Below are 26,075 nucleotides of genomic sequence, written 5' to 3'. Positions count from 1 at the left end.
AATCGCTCTTATGTTGTAATTTATAACTAAGGGTCATTTTACAAAACCTGAATAAACTCACTCAGTATTTCTTGCTGACAAAACCTTTTTAAAATGCGTTTCAGGTAATTACAGTAGATTGGAGTAAGAGTTGGATACGGCACTGAAAGGCTTCAAGAAGTGGCTTGATTTATCAATTAAATTAAATTAAGAAAAGTTGTTTTATGTAATCAAGTTTATATTAAAAGCTACCTTTGTAAAACATGGGTTTATCCCATCTATTTAATAAATAAAATCCGGTGTTTTCCAAACTCTGATATTTTTCCTAACTCACGGTCATGATGAAATTTCCGCTGCAATGTTTTCAAAAATAACCACCGGTACCACTTGGCTGCTCGCGGCTTCCGATTCCGTCCAGGGTGGGTCGGGGGCCGTGATAATAACAATCTAATTATCATCAACCAAACATCGATTACACCCAACGCTACCTAGAACAGCCGTGAACGACAGCTGGCAACAATCTGGCGTGTTGTTGCAACAACACTTTTGTTAACAGATCTCGCAATCATAGCCTCAGATGACAAAAGCATCTAAGGTGATAAAGTTTTACACCGATCAATTTTCAATATCAAAAAAATCCTAAATGAATCTTAATGTAACAACACATACAGGTTCAGTCAACACAGTTGAGATGATACAGGTTCAGGTTAACAAAAAGAAACCCTCTGTTGTAGAAGCAGCCAGTGAGAATGTTTTAATGAAATTTTGTGGAGGGGTCGGTGACATTGTCGAGGGTTGTCAGGAAATGCTATCACTTAGCATTTCCTGACAACCCTCGATAACGTCACCGACCCCTCCACGTTTTCCACCAAAACACTCTCACTGGTTGCTTCTACAACAGAAGGTTTCTTCTTATTACCTTGAACCTATATCATCTAAACTGTGTTTGACACATCCTTTGTGTCTTCCTCTCTTCCTTAATAGCTAAGAACGTGACACGTAGGCAAATCGAGGTCATACTATAATCTCCCTTAATAGAATCCTGAATTGAAACCGTTACATAATTAACCTCTTTAAAATTTAATTTGATCAATTTAATTGATTTGAGATAAAGCAAAACATTTCAAACAACGTCACCTCTAACCTTATGTAATTTAAAGGGCAACATGACTTATCTCAAACTTATCGATTATGAATTGCTCATGGATAAAATCCTTTAACTGTTGGCTGGACATGCAATCCCTAAACACATGAAAGTAAAATAACTTAGTAAAACACATTTGATTTTCTTTTGGGCATATGACGACTTTATTTTTTTAGTTTTCTCTTTCAGTTGCTATATATAGCGAGTGTCAGTACTATAACGAACACAACCGATACCTACCCTGAGTTCCCGCCGCATATCGCGTGGGAAAACCACTAGTTATACATATTAATTTGAATTCGCGATGGATAGTGTTTTCAATTTTTTAAACATTCTTTATAAGTTTTTTAATAAAAAAATATTTATCATTTAGTTTATTTTTTAGTAACTTACTCATGTTGATTTTTTTTTAATACCACAAACATGTCTGGAACACACTTTCTATCGTGAAAATTAATACTATTGAGTTAACATGTTTAGATAAAAAAATAGGATTACCGACCTCCTAAGAAGCAGGTAAAAACTATACAAAGAGTATATATTTTAGTATTGAAACAACAAATTTTAATAATCTTAACTATTAGCTGTTGACTGGTAATGGTCCCAATTTTAAAAATAACAGTGTTGTTTCCACCTTTTCACATATTGTTATTTGCTGTTAGTAGAGATCCATTGGTTTACAATATGTGAAAAGATAAGACCACAACTGGTTATTTTTGAAGTTGAAATCATTGTCAGTCAATAACTAATAGTTGAAATTATTAAAATCCATAATTTTTTAAGTATTTTATTAAACTTAGGCTAACAATTATACTAACACGAGTATATCTTTTAGTATTTTACCAACCTAAAAATAGTGTGAACTAGGGGTGACAATCGTGTCGGGTTAATGGGTTGGCGGGTTACGGGTTGACGGGTTGAAATGTTCAACCCGAACCCTACCCTTATTATTATTTGGGTAAAAGATTTCAGTACTAACCCGACCCATATTAATTCGGGTCAACTCAAACCCGACCCGTTTAACCCATATTTTTAAATGAGTGATATAAGTTGACGATTTATAAACGAGTTGTTCGGTTTTAAGTGGGTTATCGATAACTTGTTAATGGTGAGTATGAGTGTGATAAATAAATAATATAATGTGTCAAATTTAATATTATTATAGCTAACCATGTAAAATAGAAACCGAAAAAACAAAAAAAAAACAAAAATATAAAAGATTTTTTATCTATATAGTTAACGGGTTAATGGGTCAACCTGTTACAGGTCAACCTGAACCCGATCCGTTTTTAACATGAGTCAACCCGAACCTGATCGATTTTTTAAACGGGTCATCTTAGTCGACCCAAACCTGTTTTTTTCGTGTCGGGTTAACGGATCGTGTCAAGAATTACCGCGGTGAAGTTGTTATACTGTTACCTATTTTATTTCGTCATCCCTTTTACCATCTTTCGAGACACGCATCTAGATTTGCGTTTTAGTCCACTCTCTTGACTGTTTTGACCTTTTTATTTCAAAAAGAAAAAAAGAAAAAAAGAAAAAAAGAAAAGAAAATCCTCTACTCCTCGTCACCCGATCATCAAACCCCAATAGAAACAAGAAGCCGGCGATCACTCTTTTATCTCCGTCACTCACACACTTCTCCGGTGGTCCAGCAAACACCAGATTACACCTCATCTCACTCTTTTTTTTCTAAAAAAGTTTCCACACAGTCAAAACCTAATTCAAAACTGAAAGATAAGCGGTTATTAGGGTTCTACACATCTCACTTCGATTGATTCGTGCAGATTGATTCCTATTTGTTCTGAATCTAGAGAACGATAAGGAGTTGTTACTTGTTAGGGTTTGAGTTTTAGTTACTCTCGTTTTCGAGTTTTTGTTGTGATTATCGAACTGAATCTGAGAAGATCTAAACCTAAACCTAGGGTTTGTGTGTTTAAAGTTGATTGAAGGAGGTTTTTGTCGAATTGGAATGCGAATTAGTGAATTCATTCATTTGTTTTCCAGTCTGATCTAGAGAATAACGGTTTTGAATTGGTGAGATTGTTGAGATTTTGAGAAATGGATGTGGATTCGTCGATGACGTCATCATTGGAGGTTGATCGTAGTAGCAGCGAGAAATCGGATAGTAACGGGCCTGCATCCGAGGCGGAGGTGGAGAAGTCGCCTGCTGTGGCCGCGGAGGAGTCTGAGGTTAAGCAGACAAGTACGGTGGGCGGGCCAAGACATGCGCCTAATTATTCTGTGGTGAATGCTATATTGGAGAAGAAGGAGGATGGTCCTGGTCCGAGGTGTGGGCATACTTTGACGGCGGTTGCTGCGGTTGGGGAGGAAGGGACGGCTAATTATATGGGACCGAGACTTATACTGTTTGGTGGTGCAACGGCTCTTGAGGGCAATTCTGCTAACGCTGGGACTCCTACCTCGCCAGGAGGTGCCGGAATACGTATGTTTCTTGCTCTGTTTTGTTTTCTTCGACTAGATGTTGATGTTATTGTTTGTTTTGTCAAAAGAATAGAGGAGTAGAAACGCATAGCAATGAAAAGTTTTGTTGTGTGTTGATTTAAGTTTTATATATGGTAGTTTGTTTTTATGCCAATAATATAAATTTTATGACTTTGGGTAACTATGAAGTTAGATTAGCAAGAAGACATATGTTTTGCTCAAATTTGTAACTGCATTCAGTCTATATGTATACTGCAGGACACTTATATCACTTTACGTTAGGATAGGTTGGGATTTCTAATGTAGGTTTCCCATTCAGTTGATGAATTTTCTTCTATCACTTAGTTAACTTTCTACATAGAAGAACTGTAGAATATGATTTTTGTTTCCATTTATATTGAAAAATCTTTGTGGTATATGATTACTTTCCTCAAATCTTGTTTCTATTTCTTTTTTCATATTACAGGTTTATCAGGGGCGACTGCTGATGTGCACTGTTATGATGTATTGACGAATAAATGGTCTAGGTCATTTTTTTACTTAGCAATCTATTAATTCTTGTCATTTTCTATATAATGTTTGTTCTCTAGTGAGATACAAATGCTCTACAATTCATTAAGCTACCAATAAATTTGCAGAATAACTCCCTTTGGAGAACCGCCTACACCAAGGGCAGCTCACGTGGCAACTGCTGTGGGTACAATGGTGGTTATTCAGGTGTGATAATTTGACAGTTCATGAACTCTATACAACTTTCTGTTTTCTGTTACATATATTTACAATTTTATTAAACGAGCACAGGGTGGAATTGGTCCAGCTGGTCTATCTGCTGAAGATCTCCACGTTCTTGACCTAACACAACAGCGACCTCGGTGGCATAGGTCTGACCGTCTGAACTTGATATATTTGACTATTTTACACATGGGTATATCCATCCATATATTGAAAGTTGTAGTTTTTGCTAATTCGGTTAGTAAAATGTATTTGAATTTTGTAGAGTGGTTGTCCAAGGCCCAGGCCCAGGCCCACGATATGGGCATGTTATGGCTCTGGTGGGGCAAAGATATCTTATGGCAATTGGTGGGAATGATGGTCAGTTTCTTCTAATGTACCGCTTCATGTATGGTGAATGTTTTTGAGTTCTTTTTCAGAGACTTAACACGTTCCCTGATTTGTAAACAGGAAAACGGCCTCTTGCTGATGTGTGGGCATTGGATACAGCTGCGAAACCATATGAATGGCGAAAATTAGAACCAGAGGGAGAGGGCCCACCACCATGCATGTATGCCTACTTATGTTCCTTTCACTTTTTGTAGTCTACTTGTCTGCTATACTATACGTAGTACAAATGTGTTAATATGCCTTAGCAACTTATGCTAAATAAGTTTGGAATCACATGTCTTTTCTTTAGATGAATCTGCTAATTTGGATATTTATAGGTTGCCACTTGTGTCTAATTAAGTTTGTCTCAACTAGTTACAAAAATGATGAATGTGTCACTCAAATGCAATACGGGATCTATTACATTTAGGAAATTATTTACATTCCAATTCGACCAATCAAGTTAATGTTTTTCCTCTTTCTATGTTCCGTTTGGTGACTGTGATTATGCTTATTTGGAAAATTCTTGGCTGCCACTTGTCTAATAAAGTTTGTCAGGTAAACATGTCACAGGGATATAATCATATATACAAGACCTCTAACCTATTACATTATGAAATTCTGATAATTGTTAATAAATAGATGAATATGTTACATCAGCTACATGCTTAGCTTTTTAGGAAATCTTTCACATTCCAATTTGATCAGTCAATTTAATTTCTTTCCTTCTTTATGTTTCTTTTGGTGATTTGAATTCTAGGTGATGATTCCTTTGATAGTTTGAATTATTTATTAGTTATCTTAAATCTCTATTTCTCGGTCATTATGCACTATGCAGATATTCTATATAGAACTTAGTCATAATTCACCATCTACACAGTACACCCTATCTCCCTATTGAGAATTTTATATATATTGGTTGTTTTTTCTGGGCTCTTTGTTTCTTTTTTTACTGTTTATAGCATACTTTTTTTTTTGCTGTTTTCTCATTTGGTTCTTCCATTTTGATGTAGGTATGCTACAGCAAGTGCACGTTCTGATGGTCTTCTTTTGCTTTGTGGAGGGCGGGATGCCAATAGTGTGGTGAGAAATATGTTATAGTTACACCCAAATTTGCCCATATATTTTCCAAACATTAATATTGAATTGACGGAATTACTAAAAAGTAAAAACACCCTGATGACTTGACTTCTCATAATTTACATTTTGTTCAAGATCTTTTGTTTTTTTCCTGATGGAAGTGTTGTAGTAGTTGATAGTTGTAGATTTAGTTATGTATTGTATTATCGCTACAACTGATAATTAGTACATATGCTAATTGCAGAACCTTGATGCTTTCACTTTAAAACTATTTCACCATGATAGATTAACCTGATTTTATTTTTGTTAATTATATCTGCAGCCTCTGGCAAGTGCGTATGGACTTGCGAAACACAGAGATGGTAGGTGGGAATGGGCAATTGCTCCTGGGGTTTCACCATCTCCTCGATATCAACACGCAGCAGTTCGTCTTTTTCTTCCAATTTTTAGTTATAGTACACACACTAACACGCACATGCAGAGTGCTCAGAGGTGTTCATTTGTTGTTTTTTAGGTCTTTGTTAATGCTAGACTCCATGTATCTGGGGGAGCACTTGGAGGTGGTCGCATGGTCGAGGATTCATCCAGTGTGGCAGGTCTGATTTTGGTGTATTTTTCACTCCACTTTATTTGCAATAAAGTATATCTGTTCATCTTTCATTGTATTTTAAAGTATCAAGTATTTGAAGCTGGAAACTGATTTTGGAAATACCGAAACACAGTAAGTTAGTAACCATGTTTTGGTTCTGATAGTCACACCTTAAAGGGCTTACTCTGGAGATATATGGTTCAAAGTAACTGTTTATTGGTGAGGGACAGTCCTATATGACTAATGAACTAGTTGCTAATAAATGAATCAGACTTTAGCACCATAATGAAACCTTATTTAAGATCAACCTGAAAAAATATAGGCTTCATATGTAATAACTGGAAAATAGTAAATTTGATTTTTTTATAAAGAATAGATTGTTGGGAATCAGTTACCAAGGTGTAATTTCATTTTGTTTTTGTTTTTGTATATTATTCTATGATCTTTTCACCTATGCATTTAATATCAGTTATATCACCGATATTATCGGTGATATATCGGTTATCGGTCCCCTGGTGAGATATCGGTGCAAAATATCTGTCAGAATACCGGTACCGATATTATCGGCGATATTGACCGATATTTGACTGATATATCACCGATTTTCCCCATATCTCTACCTTTCTTCTTACTTCGACCATTTGTCTTTCCTCTTATTGCTGCTATTAGTGTTTTAAGTATTAATTGTTAATGTTAATTGTTAGTGTTTTGCAAGTCGCAAAAGGTTAATTTGTTAATGGTAGAAGAGTATACTGAATTGTTAGTGTTTAATTGCTTTATATATAAATTCAGCATGATATTAAAATTACCAATATCCCACCGCGATTACGGATATCTTAAATATCGGTCCTTGACTGTTATCCGATTTTTTACTGTATTAACGGCTTAGTTTTTACATGTTTCTCATAACATTTTTCATTTTTTTTTGCGTAGTTCTTGATACTGCAGCAGGAGTATGGTGTGATACAAAATCTGTTGTAACTTCTCCAAGGACTGGTAGATACAGTGCTGATGCTGCTGGCGGAGACGCTGCAGTTGAATTAACAAGGCGGTGTAGGCATGCTGCTGCTGCTGTTGGTGATTTAATATTCGTTTACGGTGGTCTACGTGGAGGTAAGACTTGTTCATGCAACTTAGGTCAGTTTAATAGTTAGTATTATGGTGTCTTATTTACTCTGTTGGTTCTTTCACTGCAGGGGTGTTGTTGGATGATCTTTTAGTTGCTGAAGACCTGGCTGCAGCAGAAATGACATCAGCAGCATCACATGCAGCTGCTGCTGCGGCAGCCTCCAATGCACAGGCAGGGAGGCCCCCTGGACGGTACGGATTTGTTGATGACCAAACGAGACAGCCTAATTCTGAAGCAGATGCTGACGGTGCAGTTGTACTTGGGGATCCCGTTGCTCCACCTGTAAATGGTGACATGTATACAGATATCAGCACCGAGAATGCTATGCTCCCTGGCTCAAGGTAGTTTTACCAATTAGCAATTTTGTTTTATCTCCCTTAAACCTAGGGCTGTTTTTTTTTATCCAAAACCCTACCCGAATCTGAAGCCACCTGAACAGCCGAACACGAATTAGAGAATACCTAAAAACCCGAACTTTAAATGGGTCGGTTAACGGGTCACTTTTTCCCAACCAAAAACCCGAACAACCTGACCAGATAAACCCGAAACTCGAAACCCGAACATTTATTTTCTTTTTCTCATATATGCGTTTTGGTTTGTAGTGTTTTAGTATTTGGAAGATTAAGTTTTGAGACTTTTGAATATTATCATACCATATTTGAATTTTGATTATATTTTTTTCAGTAGCATGATGAATTGTTATGATATTTTGTAAAAAATAACTTTTTTTTCTATTCTACATCTAAACCCGAAAACCAAGTAACCCGACCCGAACAAACCTGAACCCGAATAAACCAAATCCGAACGACCCGAACTTTATAAGAGTTGGTTATCGGGTCACTTTTTCCTTGCCAAAACCTGAACAATCTGACCCAAGAAACCCGAAAAAATCGTCGAAGAACACCCCTACTTAAACCTGACCCATTTTGAGTATTTTGACACACCCAGTTAATGTGTTAGCTGAAGACAATATAATGAGTTTGATAATGAGCATATCATTGTTATGCAGGAGACTTAGCAAAGGAGTTGAATACTTGGTTGAGGCATCGGCGGCAGAAGCCGAGGCCATTGCTAAAACCCTAGCTGCAGCAAAAGCTCGCCAATCAAACGGAGAAGTCGACCTGCCAGATAGGGATCGTGGAGCTGAGGCTACTCCTAGTGGGAAACAAATGATAAAACTTGAATCTGATGTCATAACTAATTCTGCGCCAGCTGGCATACGGTTGCATCACCGAGCTGTCAGTATCATATTCCCAGTTCATTAATTTTTCAATTCTGCATGTATAACACATCTGATTTTATTGGATTTACAGGTGGTAGTAGCTGCAGAGACTGGTGGAGCATTAGGTGGAATGGTGAGACAGCTTTCGATAGACCAGTTTGAAAATGAAGGCAGGCGGGTTAGCTACGGGACCCCAGAAAATGCAACTGCAGCACGGAAGCTTCTAGATCGCCAAATGTCGGTTAACAGTGTCCCCAAAAAGGTAAGAGAACTTTCCAAACATAATCTGTATGTAAATGTATATTTTCTGTACATAAAAATGATTTTATTCTCTTTTTTCTTTTATGTTTCAGGTGATAGCTCACCTATTAAAGCCTCGTGGGTGGAAACCGCCTGTTCGTCGACAGTTTTTTCTGGATTGTAATGAGATAGCTGATCTTTGTGATAGTTCTGAAAGGATATTTTCAAGTGAACCTACAGTTCTACAACTTAAGGCTTCTATAAAGATATTTGGTGATTTGCATGGGCAGTTTGGAGATCTCATGAGACTTTTTGATGAGTATGGATCTCCGTCAACTGCTGGAGACATAGCGTAAGAGATCCTTCTACTACATCCTTATTGTTCATTATTGCTCCTGCTCACAAGTCACAATTGGGCCTGGGCCGAGACCAGTCTTAGGCCTGGTTTTCCAAAGCTCAGTTCAAGGACCAGTTAATTCTGAAAGCCTGATTTGTGGTGATATATTTTGTAAAGCAAAATCCGGCCCCGGCTTGGTCTCCAAAAAGACCTGAAAACCCTTTCCCTAAAAAAGCCAGATTAACCTTTTTTTTCATATATGCTTGTAAATTAAGTTAATATTGAGTCATTCTTTGGTAAGTCACCTAATTTATATGCATCATCTATCAGATACATCGACTATCTCTTCTTAGGAGATTATGTTGATCGAGGTCAGCACAGCTTGGAAACCATTTGTCTTCTGTTAGCTTTAAAGGTACTACTTGTGGCTCTTACTATTGTGGAAAGTTGAATTAGATTTGGTAAGCGTGATTCACCATGTATGTTGCAATAAATGACATTTGTAGGTCGAGCATCCACACAATGTTCATTTAATTCGTGGGAATCATGAAGCTGCTGATATAAATGCACTTTTTGGATTTCGAATTGAGTGCATAGAGCGAATGGTAATACCGTGTTCTTGCTTTTGGTTATGTAGTATTAGATTTAAGGTTTTCCTTTTTGGGTAAGTGGTCATTGTCAAACAGGGGTCAAGATGGTCTGAAAACCTATATATATATATATATATATATATATATATATTATATATAGGGTTAGGGTAAAATGAAAACTCCTACGAGTTGTGAGAACTTAGAGAACTCTGCCTTACAAAAGGTTTTTCAAAAAAAAAAAAATCTTTTACCAAAAATCCTAAACAATCAACTATTCTAAAAAGGTTTTTTGTTGATTTACACCACCCGTAAAAAACCCTTACAGTTGGTGTAAACGCTGATGTCAGCAGCGTAAAAAGGCTGAAAACACCGCTTCGATTTTTTTTACAGTTGTGTTTGTAACATTCTAATTCACGTGTGTGCATAAAATGGGGGCAAAACTCACATGGGAAGTCGGAGTTCTCTAAGTTCTCACAACTTAAGGGGGTTTTCTCTTGATCTTGATCCTATATATATATATTACCCTGAATCAACAGATTCCTAAGTGAATAGGTCGAACTCGAAGTTGCCACTAGTAACGATCATGATTCACAGGGTGAGAGAGATGGAATCTGGGTATGGCACCGGATAAACAGATTGTTCAACTGGTTGCCACTTGCAGCCTTAATTGAGAAAAAGATTATATGTATGCATGGTGGAATCGGCAGATCAATTAATCATATTGAGCAGATTGAAAACCTTCAGCGACCAATTACAATGGAGGCTGGTTCAATTGTTCTCATGGATTTATTGTGGTCGGTCTTTCTTCCTTCTATTGTTATAAATAATTTTTAATTGAATATGTCAGTACACATGTTCTAACCGTTCATCTTTCTGAACAGGTCTGACCCTACAGAAAATGACAGTGTGGAAGGACTCAGACCAAATGCCAGAGGTCCTGGGTTGGTTACTTTTGGGGTGAGTATTGTTTTATTTTAATTATTTAAAATGGAAAAAAAAATGATTATAAATTACGCATCATTATGACAGCCTGATCGTGTGATGGAATTCTGCAACAACAATGATCTCCAATTGATTGTACGTGCCCATGAATGTGTAATGGACGGCTTTGAACGTTTTGCTCAAGGACATTTGATTACCCTTTTCTCAGCCACCAATTACTGTGGTAAATCTTTTCATTCTTGATCCTGTTTTGGTAATTTTATGATATATATTTAGCGTGTCAAGAATGAGTTCAAATATCATATTAATGATTTAAATTTTTGAACAAAATGATTTAGGAGAGACAGTATGCTTTAAGAGTACACTTTATGTATGCAGCTTTCAATGCACTTATATCATATGTTGCCACCTTTACTATAATTATATAAATGTATTGATTATTTTTCGTTTTTTTTATGTTGTAGGGACCGCAAATAACGCAGGTGCAATATTGGTTTTGGGTAGAGATCTTGTGGTGGTTCCGAAACTCATTCATCCCCTGCCACCAGCAATTTCATCAGATGAAACTTCTTCTGAACGCCATAATACAGAAGATACATGGATGCAGGTACTGTTAAATCTTGTTTGAAAATCTACCATATTCATCACTTCATAATACTGAAATCGATGTTAACTTTCATATATTCTTCGTATGGTGAGGGTAGGAGCTTAATGCAAACAGGCCAGCGACACCAACTAGAGGCCGTCCACAAGTTGCTAATGATTCTGCCTCTGTAGCATGGATTTAGTAGAATTTTTATAGCATACCATCTCTAGAACCACTTGGTATACTTATTATGGTTGGTGCACTTGAGAGATTTCAAGAATCTGCGTAGCCATAAACACCCCAACCAAGCCCCGTTGTTTTGGTGAAACGTTCTGGAAATGAAGATTTGAGATCACCAAATGCCGGTTAGCAAACCGCTTTGTACATTGACAATTGGGGAGGTGTGAGCTATTGATAGTGTTGGTTTTTTTTCATCGTTGGTAGTTTCTTTACATGATTTTTGTTTCTTGGTTAGATGTATTATTTTGTTTATTTTTGTTAAAAGATAGAAGGAGGTGATGAATGTATCATAGATGAGGTGGTGTTGTGTTATGTACAATACATCATTTGTGTGAAGATAACATTTGAGCGAATGTTTCCTTGTTTTGGTAAAACTATTGTGTGGTTTGTTGCATCAAGAAACCCTTGTTTGAGGGTTTAAAATTTAAATGTTTGTTTCATTCCCGCATTGGTGGAAGTTTATATTAGACATTTGACTTTTAGACATTCGACTAAACATGAATGTGACAGAATGAACATTCGGGTAATAGATTATATGGATGAGGTTGCTTGTCGGGTTAAGTCGATTGTAATGTTCGCTTTTGTTCTTAAAACATGGTCGTTTGCGCACTCGGTATAAACTGTCATTTTGTTTACCCAAAATAAGCAGCAATATAATTTTGGCAGCAAAAGAGGTGTCTTGTCTCAGACCGGTTTAATAGCAACAATCGGTCTTTTAGGGGTTTATGGAAGTGATCCAAGGGTCCCCAGTTCTGAAGGATGAGTGGAACAACCACATCTCCTTGCTGGACCAGGTTTGGTTAACAGATGCTAAGGACAGATGGTCGTGGCTGGTCGACCGGGATGGGAGGTTCTCGGGTGGTCTGTGAAGGAGTTTCCGGTCAAAGAGGTTGATTTCAGCAACAGATATGTTATGTCTTGGTGTGAATGGGTGCCTAAGAAGTGTAGCATATTGCCTTGGAGGGCACAGCTAAACTGTAATCCGTCTATGAATGCTCTTAGGAAGAGAAATGTGCAAGTGGGGTACTTGAACTGTGTTTTCTGTGACTTGGAAGAAGAATCTCCGGATCATCTTTTCGTTGGGTGTTTGGTGGCTTCGGTGGTTTGGCAGCACATTAGCGTGTGGTGCCGGGTGGTCACTCCATTTTTGCTTTTTCGGTAGAAGACCTTTTGGAGCTCCACAGGTTTGTCGGTTTTAGTGACATGGTTAAGGAGGCTTTTCACAGTATAATACGGGTTGTCTATTGGTGCATTTGGAAGGCAAGAAATTATAGTAGGTTCTCTAAGAAATCATTCGAGATTGAAGATGTGATTTAAACATAAGTCTAAATGGAAAAATATCTCTTGGATGAATTGGTGTAAGTTTAATATAATCTCATGTAAATCGGTTTTGTGTTTGTAGTGTTGGTGGCGGCCTGTTTTTCGTGCCTGCCTAGGGTTGGCATACATGTCAACTTGACCTGTTAAGACACAGACGACCTATTATTAAATATATAAACTTTACTTCCAAGTTAGTTTTTATTTAAAATTATTAAATTAGGAGCCTCACATATTTCTTATTTAAATTTATAAACGTCATTAACAAGTCTTAATAGGTTAAAACATATTTAACCTGTTAGGACACGAAATTAAACAGGTCTTAATGTGTGGACATGTTATAGACGAAACCTGTTAACTTCATACAGGTTTGCGTCGTATTATCGTGTTCGTGTTGAAAGTCAATTTTGGATAAGGAACTTTTGGGATTGCTTTCTCTTTTTCCACCTCCTTATTTCCTTTTTTCAAAAAGTCACTCCTTTATGACTTTTCCATTTCTCAATTTCGAAAAATTAAAACTTACTCTTCAATCCATTACCCAAACATCATTTTCTAAAAAACTCAATTTCCAAAAAGTTATAAGTCAATAAGTTGTTTTATAACCGATCCCAAACACCCCAACTTTGTTTAGACATGCTTTCTAAGGTTTCTTACCAAACCAAATGTTTGTTTGGTTGAAGCAATAAACATCGATTCTGCTTTCTCTGTTGGAGACTCCAACTGTAACGCACCGCATTTTCTGACTTTACATATTTAGAAAGTTGTTATTTTACCAAACCACTGGGACCATCCAGTCATTTTACTCTAAGTTTAATTTAATCTCATGTTCTGTATTTGTAGTGTTGGTGGCGGCCCTGTTTTTGGTGTCGCGCCTAGGGTTAGCATATCGTGTCAACCCGATCTGTTAAGACATGAACATACCTGTTATTAAATATATAAACTTTACTTCCAAGTAATTATTAAATTAGCAGCCTCACATGTTTTTTTATTTAAATTTATAAATATGTCATAAAGGATCTTAACAGGTTAACATGTATTTAACCTGTTAAGACACGAAATTAAACACCAATGGGGTGGTGGTTTACTAGCGAAGACAAAGTCTTTAAACACCTAGGTTTGGGAGAGAAAAGATCTTGGGTTCAATTCGTGTCGTATTATCGTGTTTGTGTAGAAATTGTCAGCCCTAGCCCAGCCCGACCATATATGAAAGTCAATTGCCTGTGTATGAAAGTCAATTTTCAAATAAATAATTTTTTTGAATGGTCAACGAATCCTTCAAATGGGTTACCCTCACCTAGGGCCGAAGCCCATGAACACTAGCCCGAAGGCACGACAGTGCGGTGAGGTAAAACTCGCTCAGTTCTAGAATTGAACTAGCGATCTCCACCTATTCGCCTAGTCTCTTATCATCACCAGGTGCTGCAGAGAATAATGTGAATGGCAGGAATCGAACTTGGTTCCCTTAAAACACCAAGACTCTCCTTTACCAATCTACCACCACCTCCACATTGACTAATATTTAATTTTTAGAGCTTTGTTTAGACATGCTTTCTAGCGTTTCTTACCAAACCAAAATGTGTGTTGGGTTGAAGCAATAAACATCGATTCTGCTTTCTCTGTTGGAGACTCGGACGATGATGGCTCGCACAATTTCTCATCTTCGTGCTAACATCAGATTCAAAGGTGACTCCTTTCTTCCTCCTTTACAAAACCCTCTTTCTTCTTCCCGATTCAGTCCTCACGCCACTCTTTTAGCTTCTCTTCTTCACTCCATTTCCTTTTCAAATAATGGGGATCGTCCCCAATCTAGGTATCAAAAGGTTACCAACTTGGATCATGCCTTTAACCTGTTCGATGAAATGACACAGAGACGACCCCTCCCATCTGTTGTTCACTTTGCTCAGTTGTTAAATGCTGTTGCCAAAATGAAACATTTTTCTTCCTGTCTCGACCTTTTTAAACAAATGTGTCTCATTGGAGCGCCTGTTAACGAGTACTGTATCAGTATCGCAATCAAGTGTTGTTGTCAGATGTCTCGCACCAATGACGGTTTCGCCCTCCTAGCTTCTTGCTTCAGGCGAGCTGTTGTACCCAATGTCTTCATATTTAATACACTCTTAGATGGACTCGTCGTAGAAAATAGGATTGCTGAGGCAGAGAGACTCTTCAAGAAGCTCATTAAGCAGAAAATTTGTGAACCTAATGCTGTTACATATTCCACAATGATTAAAGGGCTTTGCAAGTTTGGTAATAATGATATTGCCATTGGTTTGCTTAGGCTCATGGATGAAAGAGGCTGTAAGCCTAATACTGTAGTATATAATACCATCATTGATAGTCTCTGCAAGGCCAAAATGATAGAGGATGCTTTCAAGCTTTTCAATGAAATGGTATTTGCCAAAAGCATTCAACCAGATGTCATCACATACACCTCTCTCATTCATGGCCTTTGTAACTTATGTCGTTGGGACGAGGTCTCTAAGCTGCTAAAAGAAATGGTGGAGGATGTAAGGATCTCTCCTGATATTCAAACCTTTAACATATTAGTTGACGCATTTTGCAAGGAAGGTAGGGTGGATGAAGCGGAGGCTGTTATAGACATCATTGTTGAGAGAGGTGAGGTTCCTAACATCGTGACATACAATTCACTTATAGACGGTTGCTGTCTACGAGGTGAGATGACCAAAGCAAGGTCGCTTTTTGATTCACTTACTTCTAAAGGTCTAGTCCCTAATGTTGTTACTTACAACAGTTTACTGAATGGGTATTGCAAGAGTTTGAAAATAGAAGAGGCCATGCATTTGTTTCATGAGATAACAAGAAAAGGTTTGAAACCTTGTATCGTCACTTACAGCACCATGTTACAGGGTTTGTTTCGGGTCGGACGTTGTGGAGCTGCACGCAAATTCTTTGATGAGATGCGAGCACAAGGCCTTATTCCAAATGAATGCACTTATGGAATAATATTAGATGGCCTTTGCAACAACCATCAAGTTGAAGAGGCGCTCTCTTTGTTTCATCTGGTTGGTGATAGCAAGCTAAATTCTAATATCGTGGTGTACACAATCCTTATTGAAGGTGCAAGCAAATGTGGGAAGCTTGATATTGCAAGGGATCTTTTCCAAGACCTAACTCTAAAAGGTTTGCAGCCTAATGTTCGGACATATACCGTGATGGTTAGTGGCTTGTGTGGGGAAGGTTTACTAAAGGAAGCAAAGCACTTGTTTCGTAAAATGGATGAGAGTGGCTGCCCACCAAATAGTGTTACTTACAATGTTCTTCTCCAGGGATATCTTAAGAAGCAGAATTACGATGATGTTGAGATGCTTTTACAGGAAATGGATGGAAGAAGGTACTCACTTGATGCTTCAACTTTATCGATGTTGATTGATGAAATCGCAGCTGGTTCAGTAGATAGAAGTATGCTTAAATTGATAGGTAAGCTTGTCCCAAAAGAAATGATGGATACTACTGCAGTGCCTAGATAACAATCTGGGAGAGAGACTGAATTAGTTGTTGTTGGTTTGAGGTATTTGTACTTTTGTAGGAAGAGAAATTAAAATCGGAAATTTGTATCGAATTACTTCTGGTGTTTACTTGTGGTATATTATATCTAATGAGTTTATTGTTCAACATATTTGTATTTATTATAGTAGCAGTCACATTTCATCGACTTTATATATGAGTTCCGGTTTGATATCTACAAAGTGGATATCACAGCGTTGATCACAAGCAATGTCTTGTAAAAACCAGTCCTGAATTAGAACATTACTGAATTCTGCAGTGGATGTGCCCCAGAATCGCCATACTTTACAAGATACATCAGATTTTCGTATAACTAGGATATCCATTGTAATCAACAAACAACAACCTTTGTGGCAACATAAAAAAAGGTAATTGAAAATATAAGTTTTTTCTAAAGAGCAGAAGGGTTACAGGACTTGTTAAATTCTCATAATAGCATAAAAAGCTTCCGGTGCACATGTTCTTCACTTGAACCTGTATGTGTATGTCCTTCATGATCATGGAAAATAAGTGTCAACATTCCAACTAAACAGAGTACAGATCCTACTAGAAGTCCGTTTGTGTTCGTTCGTTTGTATTCTATAGTTTGTTAGTGTTTGTAGTTCAAATAGAACGGGTCAGGTAGGCTAATCAAAACGTGTGTAGTACAGAGCAAATTGAGAGCAAGAAAGAAGTTGACTTACTAACCTTTTAGCCGTGCATGACAACTGCTCGAGGCCTTGAGTGGGTGATTGCCTTCAAACTAATCCAAATACAAAATATGAGATTGAAGAAGGAGATCTTTAATACAATAACTCTTAATCGGTAATAGTTACTTATTTTTTACTAATGTACAGGAATTTAAAAGTGATTGGAAAAACTCATGATAAAAATCACATAATGTGTTATGGTTGAAAAAAAAAATCAAATACACAGATAATTTTTTTTTTTCAGTTATCGTATTGATTTGGAACAATGCTTGTGACCTAGATTTCGCTTTTGCGTTGTAGAGGGATTTTGATTTTGTGATGAATCGGGTTCAATGTGGATTTGATTCTGGCAAGGGGCCTATTAGTAAAATGCTTAGGGGTCCAAAGATTTTTAGTTTAGAGTTAAATGCCATTTTAGTCCCTGTGGTTTGGGTCATTTTATCAGTTTAGTCCAAAGGTTTCATTTTTAACCTATGGGTCCAAAAAGGTTTCACAGTTGCCATTTTAGTCCACTGGGTTAACTTCATCCATTTTTTTTGTTAACGAGAAGGCCAATTCGCTTATTTTATATGAATGAATTGCCCTTTTAGTTAACAGAATTACATACAAAATAACCGAATTGGTCTTTTCGTTAATAGAAAAAATGGATGAAGTTAACCAAGTGGACTAAAATGGCAACTATGAAACCTTTTTGGACCCACAGGTTAAAAATGAAACCTTTGGACTAAACTGGCAAAATGGCCCAAACCACAGGGACTAAAATGGCATTTAACTCTGTATTTTAACTTGTGGGTTATTATCCGCGTTTCGTGGCGGGTTTGAAATGTAGATGAAAATATGCAAAATGCGAACATAATGATAAAAAACCACAACATTATATTCAAAAGTCACGTAAAAGTTATATCGTTGTATACAAAAACCAAGTTATTCAAACATAACTTACATCAAAACGTATATAAAGATAAACATGGCGGCTACAGATTACATTGTAAGTTATTTAACTTTATTGAACGTGTTTTGTGAGAATTACAATCGTATTGAAATCAAGTTTTATAATAAAACAAGCAATTATAGGGTGTGGTCATGTCCCTCATGACCACCATGATCCTCCACATAGGCACCATGTCATCCATCTTTAATTCACCATTTAAAACCACTACCCTAAAGGTGTGGTCATGACCCAAATCACTATCCCCTTTATTTTTTTAATTTATTTTTGTCTTAAAATTTTCAAATGGGAGGGTCGTGGCAATCGTGGTTTAATCCATGGGAACCACCATCAATCAAAGAGGGGGATGGTATACCATTTAATTAATGGTCCTATGTGGAAATAATATTCCAATCCATGACCCCACACCCATAGCTTTATAGTGGAATCCATACCAACGTGTCGAAACAAATTACTCGAAAATCAAAATTATTGGTTGTGTTTGTATGGAATGAGATTTAATGGTTTTTTGATTCGAGTTGTTTGAGTAATAAAATTATACCCAGGGAAACTTGGGTTGGATCCTTGAGTCAACGGGTTTTACCGGTAATTTCACCGTCGTGCCTACGGGCGAGTGAGTTACCGGGTTTTCCCCGGAATTGGTGGTGGACTCGGGTTACTCTCGGAGTACCCCATTTGTCCAGTGGGTGCCCCAAAAATGCTCAGGATTGTGTTTGTTGGCCGTTAAAAAAAAAAACCATTTTGCCAATTTCTTTTCAAATATGAAAAAAAAAACATTTCTTACCAAACCAAAATCAAAGCACACTAGTAGAGTGTTTAGTTAAAGCTAGAGAGAGGGGGGGAGAGAGAGAGAGAGAGAGAGGGAGGGAGGGAGAGAGTGTGTGTTTGGTTGAAGCAATTCACGTCTCTCTGTTGGTGTTTGGGGATGATGACTCGCTCCTCTTCACGTCTTCATTCTTTCTTCAAACTCAAATGTAATTTCATCACCAACTCTGTAACAACCCCTCTTTCGTCTTCCAGATTAGGTTTAGATTTCAGTCCTCACTCCACTTCTTTACCTTCTCTTCTTCACTCCACTTCCTTTTCAAACAATGGGGATCGTCCTCTGTCTAGGTATCAAAAACTTACCAGCTTGGATCATGCCTTTAACCTGTTCGATGAAATGATCCTGAGAACACCCCTCCCATCTGTTGTTAAGTTTACTCAGTTGTTAAATGCTGTTGCCAAATTGAAACATTTTTCTTCTTGCCTCCATCTGTTTAAACAAATGTGCGTTATTGGGGTTCCAGTTAGTGAGTACTCTATGAATATTGCCATCAGGTGTTGTTGTCAGATGTCTCGCACCAACGACGGTTTTGCACTCCTGGGCTGTTGCTTCAGGCGAGCTGTTGTGCCAGATGTCTGCACATTTAATACACTCTTAGATGGACTCATTCGTGAAGATAGGATTGTTCAGGCTGAGAGACTCTTCAAGAAGCTCATCAAACATAAACTATGTGAACCTGATGTAGTTATGTATTCCACAATGATCAAAGGGCTTTGCAAGTTTGGCAACAACGATATTGCCATTGGTTTGCTTAGGCTCATGGATGAAAGAGGCTGTAAGCCTGATATTTATGCATATAATACCATCATTGATAGTCTTTGCAAGGACAAAATGATAGAGGATGCTTTCAAGCTTTTTAATGAAATGGTATTTGCCAAAGGCATTCAACCAGATGTCATCACATACACCTCTCTGATTTATGGCCTTTGTAACTTGTGTCGTTGGGACGAGGTCTCTAAGCTGCTAAAAGAAATGGAGGATCTAAGGATCTCTCCTAGTTTTCAAACATTTAGCATATTAGTTGATGCATTTTGCAAGGAAGGTAGTGTGGATGAAGCGGAGGCTGTTATAGACATCATGGTTGAGAGAGGTGAGGTTCCTAACATAGTGACATACAATTCGCTTATAAATGGTTACTGCCTGCAAGGTGAAATGAGCAAAGCAAAGACACTTCTTGATTCAGTTATGTCTAGAGGTCTCATCCCTGATGTTATTACTTATAACAGTTTATTGAATGGGTATTGCAAGAGTTTGAAGATAGAAGAGGCCATACATATGTTTCATGAAGTAACAAGAAAAGGTTTGAACCCCGATATGATCTTTTACAACACCATGATACAAGGTTTATTTAGCGTTGGACGTTGTGGAGATGCATGCCAACTCTTTGATGAGATGCAAGCACAAGGTCAAACTCCAAATGAATACACCTATGGAATAATATTAGATGGGCTTTGCAGCAACCACCAAGTTGAAGAAGCGCTCTCTTTGTTTCATTTGGTGGGTGATAGCAAACTAAAAAATAATATTGTGGTGTATAGTATCCTTATTGACGGGGCAGGAAAATGTGGAAAGCTTGATATCGTAAGGGCTCTCTTTCATGAACTTCATGTAAAAGGTTTGCAACCTGATGTTCGGACATATACCGCAATGATTCGTGGCTTTTGTCGGGTTGGTCTACTAAGGGAAGCAAAGAATTTGTTTCTTAAAATGGGTGAGAGGGGCTGCCCACCAGATAATGTTAGTTACTGTGTTCTTCTCCATGGATATCTTAAGAACCAGCATTTCGATGATGTGGAGATTCTTTTACAGCAAATGGGTAGAAGAAGTTACTCACTTGATGCTTCTACTTTATCATTGTTAAAAGATCGAATCGCAGCTGGTTCATTAGATAGAGGTTTACTTAAGTTGATTGGTATGCTTGTGCCAAAAGAGTTGATGGACAGTTTTACAGGTAGGGAGAAGAAGCTGAATGGTGAGTGTGGGTTATGAATCAGGGGTACTACCTTGCAACATCGCGTGAAATAACGCGACTTGACTATTACAAGGCGAGTTTATTAAAGAAAATGTTGATCGTGTCGATGGAAATCTCCGAATGGATTTCCACAACAATGGGTCGAATCATTGGCGAAGCCACGCCCCCCCGAATGTTCGCGAAACCGGGGGGGCGGCAACGTATATACCTATACGAAAGTACTATTCATAACACTACGCATCGAAAAGTTCGGGGGGTCGGGCGCCCCCCCGGAGATACCTTATCCTTCGCCCATGGGTCGAATGGAGTTTGTTGGAAGTTTGTTTCTTTGTGTTTCCACTGTTTTCATGATCCTGTTACCCAGCAACGTCATTAAACCCGGTACTATCTCACTTCCTTTATTCCTTATCAAACCCATTTACTTTTAAAAATGTTGATTCGGGTATTTAACAGTTCAAAATAATTATGTAAAATGAATTAAGGCTTCATTGGTTACATATGCAAAGAATTGACACCATTTGTTTACCATTTAATACCACAAATAAAATGGTGTATACTGGTGTTTGCTTATATGGTTACAGAGGATGTTGGATTGTCACTTTCATACAGATTATCGCTCAATGGTCTTCTGTTTTGGGTTTTATACACTAGTTGCTTTGTTGAAAACCGAATGGTTTCGGTTGAGAGGATAAAACAGTTTACAAACATACCATCAAAAGCAGAATGGGTGAAGAAAGACAAGTCCCCTCCTCCAAACTGGCCAACTCATGGCAGTTTGGAGCTCAGAAACTTGCAGGTAACCCGCAAATTCTATCATCATGTAGAGGTTTTAACGTGTGGGTTTGGGTTATAATGGGTCAAATGGGTAAAATCAAGAAATAATGCTAAAAGGATTGGGTCGAACAAGTTGAAAGATGCCTAAAATGTATTCGTAATGCATTTAGATAGATTTATGCAAACTCTGGACAAAAAGTATTTTGGTTCAACCCCAAGAACTAGTCCTTTTTGAAGGAACTGTGAGAAGCAACATTGACCCTATTGGTCAACATTCTGATGACGAGATATGGAAGGTAAATGCAAGTTTGTTTGTTTTTTTCTTCTACTCCATTCGGGTAGATCCAGAGGTGGAAAATTCATAAGTCAACTCGGGTTTTAGTTTTCTTTAAATCAGGCCATTCTGACCCATTATGCAACCTGCCTTTAGTAGGACGGGCCCATCTTTTATCAACTTTGAAACACCAACCTGAGAACCTGCTTTGTAGAGTCTCAAACGCTGCCAGCTCAATGAGGTAGCTGCAAAACCTGGAAAACTTCATTCCGCAGGTATTTAAAATGGGCCCGGTAACTGTTTTTGGTAAGAAAAGTATTTGTCACTTATGTGTTAATTGGTATCTTTGTAGTTGTTGATAATGGCGATAATTGGAGCGTTGGACAAAGACAACTTCTCTGTCTGGGAAGGGTGTTGCTAAAACAAAGCAGAACATTATGCGTTGTGCGGATAAACAATAATTATGTTGTTATTGTATATGGTGAAACAAATCCTTACACTTACTGATACTAGTGCTTTGAAACGGCAAATATGATACTATAAGGATATATATGAAATTTTAAACTTTTGAGTGCCATTATGGAATTTAACCTGTGTTGTAACACCTGCCATTGAGGTCAAGTTAGTTCCTTTGAAGGTCAGCTAATGACCAACTTATTCTCTGTGTTGTAACAGGGTATGCAAAAGAATTTGACGAGCCTTCACGTTTGATTCAGAAGCCCTCTCTTTTTGGGGCGTTGGTTCAGAATTACGCAAACCGATCATCTAGGTTATGAACACATGTTTATACTCCTATAATCGAAGGGTTTAATTTTCTTTAAAGTTTATATTATGTTGCTTTTTTTTATATGTGATGACATGCAATTTGTAGGATTTCATATATATTTGCTTGTTGGAATCAAACTTTACAATAAAACAAGCAAATATATATTGAAATCCTTACAAACCGTTCAAAACAGAGAATTTAGAAATCTATGTTATGTATCATGTGTTTGTATGGGATGAAATTTATACATTTTAATGGATTTAATTCAAGAATATGTTTGTATAATAAAATTATAAAATCAACCAAGTGGCTAATGTTTCCAAGTATGAAAAATAATCATACCCTATGTTTTCAGTTAGTATTTAACACCCGTTAGCCTTAAGGACCTAAAATGTTACAAAATAAAAAATTAAAACCTTAGGTTGTTACTTTAAACTAGTAGGCTACAGGTATAAAGTCCCTAGGGGCTTTATCATGCCAACTCAGCGCCACGTCACAAAGGGGCTTTAAATCCCCTTCTTTTAATTTGCAGGGTGTACTATAAAGTCCACCTTTAACCTATAGCGCCCCCCTTTAAACAAAAATTGACCAAACATTCCTCGATCTCCTCATAGCGGCTCGTTAGCACCATGGCGGATGGTAGCGCCCCCCTTTAGCGGCGACGGTATGGCGGTTGGCGCCCTGGGGCGCTAAAAATGGTGATGTGGCGGGGTGGCGCCATACAACATCCACCGGCCTTATTATCTAATGTTGTTACTTTTCATAAACCATAGGGGCTAATGGTGTAGTTAACTTTTTTTTTATAAAATCAAATTCAAAATGAGCAGCTTCTTGTCAAATGGCATTTAGGGCATGCTCACCAAACCAAAATCAGCGACGATCGATGATGACTCACTTGAATTCACATCTTCATGGTTTCATCAAACTCACAGGTAATTTCATCATCACCTCCTTCCTTCTTCCTTCATCTTCCAGATTAGGTTTAGAATTCAGTCCTCACTCCACTTCTTTAGCTTCTCTTCTTCACTCCACTTCCTTTTCAAATAATGGGGATCGTCCACTGTTATCTAGGTATCAAAAAGTTACCAGCTTGGATCATGCCTTTAAGCTGTTCGATGAAATGCTACACACACGACCACTGCCATCTGTTGTTAAGTTTACTCAGTTGTTAAATGCTGTTGCCAAAATGAAACATTTTTCTTCTTCTCTCCACCTTTTTAAACAAATGTGCGTCGTTGGAGTTCCTGTTGATGCCTACTCTATGAATATTGCAATCAGGTGTTGTTGTCAGATGTCTCGCACCAACGATGGCTTTGCACTCCTAGCTTCTTGCTTCAGGCGAGCTGTTGTGCCAGATGTCTGCACATTTAATACACTCTTAGATGGACTCATTCGTGAAGATAGAATTCTTGAGGCTGAGAGACTCTTCAAGAAGCTCATTAAGCACAAATCATGTGAACCTAATGTAGTTATGTATTCCACAATGATCAAAGGGCTTTGCAAGTTTGGCAATAATGATATTGCCATTGGTTTGTTTAGGCTCATGGATGAAAGAGGCTGTAAGCCTAATACTGTAGTATATAATACCATCATTGATAGTCTCTGCAAGGACAAACTGATAGATGATGCTTTCAACCTTTTCAAAGAAATGGTATCTCACAAAGGCATTTTACCAAATGTCATCACATACACCTCTCTGATTCATGGCCTTTGTAACTTATGTCGTTGGGACGAGGTCTCTAAGCTGCTAAAAGAAATGGAGGATCTAAGGATCTCTCCTAATTTTCAAACCTTTAGCATATTAGTTGATGCATTTTGCAAGGAAGGTAGGGTGGATGAAGCGGAGGCTGTTATAGACATCATGGTTGAGAGAAGTGAGGCTCCTGACATCGTGACATACAATTCACTTATAGACGGTTACTGTCTACGAGGTGAAATGATCAAAGCAAGGACGCTTCTTGATTCATTGACGTCTAAAGGTCTCATCCCTGATGTGTTTTCTTACAACACCATGTTACAGGGATTGTTTAGGGTTGGGCGTTGTGGAGAGGCACGCAAACTCGTTGATGAGATGCGATCACAAGTCCTAATTCCAAATGCATGCACCTATAGAATAATATTAGATGGCCTTTGCAACAACCATCAAGTTGAAGATGTGCTCTCTTTGTTTCATTTGGTGGGTGATAGCAAGCTAAACTCTGACATTCAAGTGTACAATATTCTTATTGATGGTATGAGCAAATGTGGGAAGCTTGATATTGCAAGGGATCTTTTCCAAGACCTAACTCTAAAAGGTTTGAAACCTAATGTTCGGACATATAATGTGATGATTAGTGGCCTATGTAGAGAAGGTATGCCAGAGGAAGCAAAGCACTTGTTTCATAAAATGGATGAGAGTGGTTGCCCACCAGATAATGTTACTTACCGTGTTCTTCTCCAAGGATATCTTATAACCCGGCATTACAATGATGTAGAAATGCTTTTACAAGAAATGGATGGAAGAAGGTATTCACTTGATGCTTCAACTTTATCGTTGTTGATAGATAAAATCGCAGTTGGTTTGCTAGATAGAAGTATGCTTAAGTTGATAGGTAAGCTTGTCCCAAAAGAATTGATGGACACTCCTGCATAGATAACAGTCTGCGCAGATAACAACTTGCTGTTCCCCCCCCCCAAAAAAAAAAACACAACCTATATTTGTGAATTTAGGTTTGATGTATTTGTGGGATGAGAAATAAGTGTATGCAAAATGTAGAAATAATGAGATCTTTATCAAATTCCAACTGGTCTACATGTGTTTAGCCATATGGCATTTTTTGATTACATGTTTTATGCTTCTAAATACATGATGTTTCACATTTCATTGACTTTAATTGTTAGTTGTAGTTTATTTAATATATATATACAAAGTGGATGTCACAGTTTAATATGTATTAGATGATTCAAACATTTTTGGGTGCTATTGTAGCATTGCTTATGTAGATCAGCCCTAAAGTGATGCCATCGAATTCTGCAGTGGATATGCTGACAGAATCACACCAGTTTTTTGCAGTTGAGGGAAAAAATGGGTAATCACATTAGCTTCTAATTAAACATCTGTACACGTATATACGTGACCAATTGAACTCCATAGATATGTACTAGTTATCCCACAAATAACTTTTACCTTTTGTAATTTAATTCTTGAATTAGAATGTTTCAAGGTTACTTACTGAGCTCTGTTTTAGCATTTTTCCAAAGGGATCAAACGTTGATGTCGTCACAAAAATGGTGCCATATGTTGTGGACATTTGTTGCCACTTTCATGTGCGCATTAATCGTTTGGGTTTGCGTCTTAGGAAAAAGCATATTTCTTGTGA

At 37.6% G+C, this 26,075-nt stretch overlaps 3 protein-coding genes and 1 long non-coding RNA gene across 15 annotated transcripts; 3 read left to right on the top strand and 1 right to left on the bottom strand.

The window, feature by feature from the left end:
* Window positions 1–2,659: 2,659 nt before the first annotated feature.
* LOC110899897 (serine/threonine-protein phosphatase BSL3) lies at window positions 2,660–11,998 on the top strand. The gene is made up of 21 exons (XM_022146788.2): window positions 2,660–3,569; window positions 4,035–4,095; window positions 4,207–4,285; window positions 4,370–4,449; window positions 4,566–4,660; window positions 4,751–4,850; window positions 5,683–5,752; window positions 6,072–6,173; window positions 6,264–6,345; window positions 7,272–7,451; window positions 7,535–7,808; window positions 8,477–8,705; window positions 8,781–8,951; window positions 9,043–9,281; window positions 9,597–9,681; window positions 9,773–9,871; window positions 10,451–10,650; window positions 10,738–10,813; window positions 10,886–11,021; window positions 11,263–11,405; window positions 11,503–11,998. The coding sequence occupies exons 1-21, from the start codon at window positions 3,185–3,187 to the stop codon at window positions 11,584–11,586; spliced, it is 2,970 nt and encodes a 989-aa protein (XP_022002480.1). The 5' UTR covers window positions 2,660–3,184; the 3' UTR covers window positions 11,587–11,998.
* A 2,493-nt stretch (window positions 11,999–14,491) lies between these two features.
* Window positions 14,492–16,576, top strand: LOC118479314 (pentatricopeptide repeat-containing protein At1g63330-like). Its single transcript, XM_035981670.1, has one exon. The coding sequence runs from the start codon at window positions 14,576–14,578 to the stop codon at window positions 16,427–16,429; it is 1,854 nt and encodes a 617-aa protein (XP_035837563.1). The 5' UTR covers window positions 14,492–14,575; the 3' UTR covers window positions 16,430–16,576.
* Window positions 16,577–16,851: 275 nt separating this feature from the next.
* LOC110899896 lies at window positions 16,852–17,460 on the bottom strand. Its single transcript, XR_002570625.2, has 2 exons — window positions 17,154–17,460; window positions 16,852–16,955 (listed from the first exon to the last, which is right to left on the bottom strand). It is a non-coding gene; the product is annotated as an uncharacterized LOC110899896 (long non-coding RNA).
* Window positions 17,461–18,956: 1,496 nt separating this feature from the next.
* LOC110902050 (pentatricopeptide repeat-containing protein At1g63130, mitochondrial-like) lies at window positions 18,957–25,927 on the top strand. 12 transcript variants are annotated; one of them, XR_004876406.1, is made up of 4 exons: window positions 18,957–21,283; window positions 21,484–21,698; window positions 22,165–22,225; window positions 22,303–22,947. XR_004876406.1 is itself a non-coding variant. In XM_035981669.1 (2 exons), the coding sequence occupies exons 1-2, from the start codon at window positions 19,030–19,032 to the stop codon at window positions 25,346–25,348; spliced, it is 1,752 nt and encodes a 583-aa protein (XP_035837562.1). In that variant the 5' UTR covers window positions 18,960–19,029; the 3' UTR covers window positions 25,349–25,539. The 12 variants fall into 12 exon arrangements, 3 of the variants coding, with proteins under 3 accessions (XP_035837562.1, XP_022002479.1, XP_022002478.1); XR_004876405.1 differs by having other exon boundaries at window positions 22,110–22,225; XR_004876404.1 differs by having other exon boundaries at window positions 22,107–22,225.
* The last annotated feature ends 148 nt before the right edge of the window (window positions 25,928–26,075 follow it).

The sequence above is a fragment of the Helianthus annuus genome, chromosome 13 (genome assembly GCF_002127325.2).
Source record: "Helianthus annuus cultivar XRQ/B chromosome 13, HanXRQr2.0-SUNRISE, whole genome shotgun sequence".
In the NCBI taxonomy this organism is placed as follows: domain Eukaryota; kingdom Viridiplantae; phylum Streptophyta; class Magnoliopsida; order Asterales; family Asteraceae; genus Helianthus; species Helianthus annuus.
Note: the sequence above shows the minus strand (reverse complement) of the source record. Positions and strands in the feature narration are given on the sequence as shown.